Genomic DNA, 6,848 nt, shown 5'->3' with positions numbered 1-6,848 from the left:
GGTAGTATTGACTAAGAAATTCTCTTTAATCCTTCTACTCATTTTCGCATATTTGATTTTGCAAATGTAGACTGTGGCTCGGATGTAGATGATCGACGTTTCACCTCTAGTTATTGTGTCTATTTTGAATTCAACATTATATTTCTCTATTAAAATGTATTTTTGGAACGTGCTTTAAATATATAAAATTATATTTTAAAAAATTATTTCTTAAAAAAGATATGCTATCCAAACAAACACAAATACTTGTTCAATTGAAACAACTAGATAAAAACATTGTAAACATTTCAAAATACAAATATAGTCTAAAAAGTAGTAATACGCGCGTGTGTGGAATTACTTGTAGAACTCCATGACCCAGAAGCTAGAGACACAACACACAAATCTTATGCCACTAAATCCAGATCCATTTGCTAAGTCCATGAAATCTTGTTTTGTTCTCTCAATCCCTCCGAGCATTTGAGTCATCATGATAACATCATTTCTAAAAGCATTCTCGGCAAAAGATGTTGGCTCAGGAAAAATGGAAACCATTGTTTCCACCACAATAACCTTCCCATCATTCGGAATAGCCTTGAGGCAATTTTTCAATATCTTCAAGCATTCTTCATCTCCCCAATCATGAAGTATTGTCTACAAAATTTTCAGTTCGACAAATCTATGAAATCAAATATATAATATGATAATATAATTAATGTTTATGAGATTCGTAATTTTTGTTTTTTTATTTTTTTTATAAAGATATTATATGCACTATCTTTGTATACGTTTCTATTTCTTGTATAGTGGAATTTTTTATTTTTTGATATTAAAACTATTAATAACAGGTAAAAAAATAAAATAAAATGTTCGTGTTTTATATATAAAAAAAATAGGTAAAGTATTATTTCGGTTTCTAACGTTTAGGTTGAATTTTACTTTGGTTTCTAACGTTTTAAATATCTTATTTCAGTCCCAAAAAAGTTTCAAATAAGATTAATGTGGTCCTACCATTAAAATTGATACTAATTATACTAATTAAGCCATATTTTTATTCATGTGTTAAAAAAATATAACCAAAATCTTCTTGTAATATTTTTTTTATTCAATTTTCTTTTTGTACAAAAAAATCTCAAATCCTAACAATCAATTATTAACATTTCAAAATCAAAGGAAAATTTTTATATTAATGATCATTGGCGAATTGATTTTACTTACATATTAAAATTGAATGTTATTTGTTTTTTAATATAGACGAATTATTTGTGTCAAATTTAATGCATGATGGAACAATATTGAACCTGTTTAAAATATTTTTGGGATTAAAATAGGACGTTTAAAAGTTTTTTGGACTAAAATAGGACGTTTGAAACGTTAGAGACTAAATTAGAATTCAACCCAAATATTTAGAACCAAAATAATACTTTACCCAAAAAAAATGGGGTTAATAGTCAAATTAGCCCCTGAAAGATAAAGCATCTTTTAAATTTGTCCATGAAAGATTTTTTCAATCAAATTGGTCCTTTAAAGATTACGAATTAGTCATATCTATCTTTGTTACTCTACTCACAATTTTCGGTAACGATTGATGATGTGAAATGTTAACTAATAGCATACATAACACTTAACATGTTCAATTAAACATTGACTAAATATGTTTACAAAAATCTATCAATTTAGTCACTAGGTTATATTAGAAATATGATTTTTGTAATTGGGAAAATGACTAAATTAATAAATTTTCATAAATATATTTGGTCAATATCCAATTAGACATATCAGGTATTATATATGTTATCAATTAATATTTTACAACATCAATCTTTAAAAAAAAATTGTTAATAAAGTGACTAGAGGACAAATATGATTAATTCACAATTTTTGAAGGACTAATTTAATTGAAAAAAATTTTTAGAAATAAATTTAAAAAATATCTTATTTTTTAGGGATTAATTTGACTATTAACCCGTATAAAAAAATATACAAATAACAATAATTCATATATTTTTTTATTTTATTAGCGGATGTTATGTTTTATATATCCTATGATAATGAAATAATGAGATTTAAAATTTAAAGTATATATACCCCCCAAAAGAAAAACCTTTTATCATTTCTCTTATAATTAACCTCAAATGCATGATTGATCGATAGTATCTTTCTTATCCTTGATTAAAGCAATATTTAGAAGAATTATGAAACATCATTTTTGCTAGTTATTCATTTAAAAAAATAGAGCCTAATACAAAATGATATATGGTTAACAAATCAGACTCTCTCTCTAAAATAGATTTTTAAGTTCTTAAGACTAATTATCTCAGCTAAGTAAATTAACATAACAGTATTTAATAGAAAGTTGGAAATTGATAATATATTTTGTGTGTATTGATAATATGTTATCTGTGAATTATTATATTTTTACGAATAATTTTTTTTTTTATAATACGCACCTTGCGAATTCGGAATACGTGTCTGACAAATTATTTGTATCACAGACGCCCTTAAAAATTTGTTAAATATTAAATCATCCAATATTTAAATTTAAGGTGATTCACTAATATTTAAGTGATTCACCATCACTAAAACAATATATATAAAAAAAATTAGTCCAAAAAAGCATAATATATATTCCTCCCACCTTCATGAAAATGGCATCTGCATTAGGAACACTCTCAAACATATCTCCTCCCATGTGCTCCACACCTACAACATTATTAGAAAATACAATTGTCATTGGTCATATTTCCTTTAAAAAGAAAAATTTATATATACTACTGAACAATTATATATATACTTCGTTCTGTTTTGCTTTATCTATTTTATATCTTAAAACAATATATCTAAAGGATTATTGAACCTTCAATGAAAGAATAAATGGAGAAAAAAAAAAAGTAAAAACGCGGGCTAAAATCAAACAAATAATAAAGTATCACACATACCATCATCATAGGCTGAGGCACATTCTATGACATGAGGCAAATCAAAATTGATACCAAGAATATGAGGGTGTTTGGAAGTGATTAATTTGATAGTTGCCCCAACACCACCACCAACATCCACTAGTTTATTGATGTGGTCGAAACCTTTGTAGACATCAAGAATCCTCTTCATTAATAAAGTGGAGGAGTTGTGCATTGCTTTGTTGAAGACCTCGTTGAACCTACCATCAATTTTTGCATACTCGAAAACATGCATGCCATGAGCCCTATTGAATGGTATACCTCCTTCAAGGATCGCTCCTTTCAATTCATTCCTAATGATACAAAACACATATAAACAATTAGAAAAGTTTAGCATTATCATGAAGAAAAGTTTAACCATTAATATTTAAAAATATATGATAAAGTATATTATTAGATTATTAATCTAAAAGAATTAAATTTAAAAAAATTAAATTGATAGTTAAATAATAATAAAAAATAAATTTTGATAACCCTCTATTATTTCTCTAATAAATTTATACTGTTATAGTAGCTATGAGAAATGTCATATGTACAAATTTTGTTATGAACTAAATATTTAACCAAATTGAATAATAAAATTTAGGTGAATAAGTGAGTGAGAATGATAAAAATAATTTCTGTTATTAATGTTAAATTATTTAATTGTATTTAATTGATAAAAAAATTTGTATATATAGTTATTATATATATGCATTAAATATATATTTTTTATTTTTAATATTTATTTATATATTTTAATATGTATTATATTTTAATAATTAATTTTAATGTACTTTTAACGTAATTAATACGGAAATTAATTTTATTATGCAACCAATATTGGTGCTGGACGGCGTTGTGGAGAGGAGGAGAACTTTACATTCGTATGGTGTCAGTTTACATGCAAATCAGACCGAGGAACTTGCCAAAGCAAAATCGGACTGTGCGAGAACTGCAGCAAAAAACTCAGAGGGTCCGTTTTGATTTAAAAAAAAAAAATAGAAAAATCTGAAAACGGAGGGTCCGTTTTCTTTTAAGGAAAAAATTAAAAAAAAATCTAAAAACGGAGGGTCCATTTTCTTTTAAGGGAAAAATTAAAAAAATAAAAATCTGAAAACGGAGGGTCCGATTTGATTTCAAATATAAAAAAAAAAAATAAAAACTAACCAGATGGTCCGATTTGTGGTCAATAAATTTTTTAACAAAAAACTCGAACGGTCCGATCTTACCTTGTCCCACACCTGTGTCTAACACCTGTATGTATACACCATAACCAAACACAACTCACACACTCCTCCAATATAAAAAAAAAATTAGCCCTAATTAATATGTGGTGGGTACTCCCATGAAGATATTATAATTGTCTTCATGTGATGATTTTTCTTTTTGATTTTTAGATGATGGATTGTAGGGTTAGATTTTGATATGTTATAAAAGTGTTGTTTTTATTTAAAGTGTGGCCAAATTAATAAATCACACTTTTATACAAAGCATCTTAATAAAAAGATATTTTTTGCATTTTCATTTGAGTAGCTCTCTTAATATGTATCTATTATTCTATTTATATACTAACCAACTTTGGGTGAAGACTTGATCTAGATGCAGCAACAACGAGGGTCCCAAAGATACACCATCGGCATCACCCACAAAATATTTGGAAACAGGTGAGAGGCTATACAGCCTGTGATGCAAGTTATTAGAGCTTTCTGGATCTTCAACAACAGAACAAGACAGTAATGAGTGACTTGCAAGAAGCCTAAGAAGACGATCCAACATTGATGCTGCTTCAGGGTTGTTGGTTCCAATGTGATCAACAATGTCTTTTGCTGAGAGCTTTGCACCTTTGCCTTCTTTTGCTATGATGTCAAATACACCAAGCTCTATTGTGGTCCTCAAAGCCATTGGAACCACAATTGACCATGCCATTTGAGAAAACAAGAAGCCATCTACTTCTTCTTCATCTTGTGGTAGCTTGAGGAGCTCAAGTAGTTTTGCATCGGATTCTGATGCAGCAGCCATTTGTGAATTGGGACGAAATTAAAGCAGGATGGAGTGCAAGTAATGTAATGTGTGTAGTTATATTTTGAAGTGAACTTATAAAATATTCCTCTCATGAGACCAAATATATACTGTTTCTCGGAATTGCACCCACAAATAAAAAAGATATATTTTTTGTATATTCGTTTTTAAAGAAATATTAAAAATTATTAAAATTTATTAAAATTTATTATTTTTTATTATTATTTAATTATTAATTTAATTTTTTTATTTTTTTTAATATAATAATTTAATAATATATTTTATTTTATATTTTAAATATTAATAACTAATTAATAACTAAAAATAATAAATTCTCATAATTCTCTTGTTTGTTTCTTTTTTTTTTTTTTATATTTTGAAGTGAACTTGTAACATTCCTCTCATGAGACCGAATATACTGTTTTTCGGAATTGCACCGACAAATAAAAATATGTCTCTTTTGTATATGGTATAAAAGATTTTTTATTTTTATCGATGAATTTTTTAAAAAATAAAAATACACAAAAAATTAAACAAAAATAGGACAATTTATTTAAACCAGATACATCGCAATCTTATTATTAGGATAAAAAAATAAGAGAAAAGGATAAATCGATTTCTGAATTTTTGGACCGTAAACATTTGAATTTGTTAGAAACGAGAGACTGAGAGAGTAATCTGAAAAGTGTATTATTGAGTTGTGTTGAAGGTACAATATAAAAGAGGTATTTATAGGTACTAAATGAATCAAAGTAATAAAGACATAGAATCCTACAATTAATATACAGATATCCTATATAAATATAGACGATACTAATTGATCTAAATGGATTCTAATGATTCTCTAACATCCCCCCTCAAACTCAAGTGGGAGCTAAGGATACCAACTTGAGTTTGGATAACAAAGTCCAAAAACAAGTCGGGTGATGAGCTTTCGTGAAGATATCAGCAGTCTGATCTAGTGTTCCAACAGTAATGAGATGAACAACATCAATAAGGATACGTTGTCGAACAAAGTGACAATCAATCTCAATGTGTTTGGTGCGTTCATAAAACACATCATTATGGGCGATCTGAATAGTACTACGGTTATCACAAAAAACATCAGTAGGAAATGACTGAGGAGCACCCAAATCTTCGAGAAGCCAACGAACTGAGATAACTTCAGCAGTGGTGTCAGCGAGGGCACGGTACTCAGCTTCTGTGCTTGAGCGAGCAGTGAACGTTTGCTTCTTAACACGCCAAGAAATGAGAGCGTCGCCAAGAAACAAACAGTAACCAGTAGTAGAACGACAATCAGTGGGATCACCAGCCCAATCAGCATCGGAGTAAGCCTGAAGAGACAAAGAGGAATGGGCAGAAAAATAAAGGCCATGAAATAGAGTGTCTTTGATGTAGCGAAGAATGCGTAGAACTGCCGCATAGTGAGTGGTACAAGGAGCTGACAAGAACTGGCTAAGTACATGAACCAGATAGGCGATTTCTGGTCGGGTGATAGTCAAGTAGACGAGACCGCCAACTAACTGTCGATAGAGAGTCGGATTATCCAAAACAGTGCCATCCATAGGGGTAAATCGAACATTAGGCTTAAGAAGAGTAGACTCAGTGCGACTATCTGTAATCCCAGCACGAATAAGAATATCTGAAGCATATTTAGCCTGAGAGAGATAGATGCCATCATCGGTGGAGATGATCTCGAGACCAAGAAAATAGCTGAGAGAACCAAGATCTTTCATCTCAAAGGTACGATGAAGTGAGGCCTTGAGATCAGAGATACCATCAACATCATCCGCAGTAATAATCATGTCATCAACATACAAAAGTAGAAGAACAACTCCACGTTTGCTTTTACGAATGAAGAGCGCATTCTCATGAGGGCTAGAAGTAAAACTAAGACTGCATATGGTA

General features: G+C 29.2%; 1 protein-coding gene across 1 annotated transcript; it reads right to left on the bottom strand.

The window, feature by feature from the left end:
- Positions 1-225: 225 nt before the first annotated feature.
- Positions 226-4,991, bottom strand: LOC107606823 (isoflavone 3'-O-methyltransferase 4-like). The gene is made up of 4 exons (XM_088493805.1): positions 4,495-4,991; positions 2,919-3,232; positions 2,618-2,682; positions 226-633 (listed from the first exon to the last, which is right to left on the bottom strand). Exons 1-4 carry the CDS (start codon positions 4,938-4,940, stop codon positions 337-339), a joined length of 1,122 nt encoding a protein of 373 aa, XP_088349931.1. The 5' UTR covers positions 4,941-4,991; the 3' UTR covers positions 226-336.
- Positions 4,992-6,848: the final 1,857 nt, after the last annotated feature.

This window comes from Arachis ipaensis, chromosome B7 (genome assembly GCF_059453495.1).
Source record: "Arachis ipaensis isolate K30076 ecotype BB chromosome B7, ASM5945349v1, whole genome shotgun sequence".
NCBI classification, from domain to species: Eukaryota; Viridiplantae; Streptophyta; class Magnoliopsida; order Fabales; family Fabaceae; genus Arachis; species Arachis ipaensis.
The sequence above is the reverse complement of the archived record's forward strand: the minus strand, read 5'-3'. Positions and strand labels throughout refer to the sequence as shown.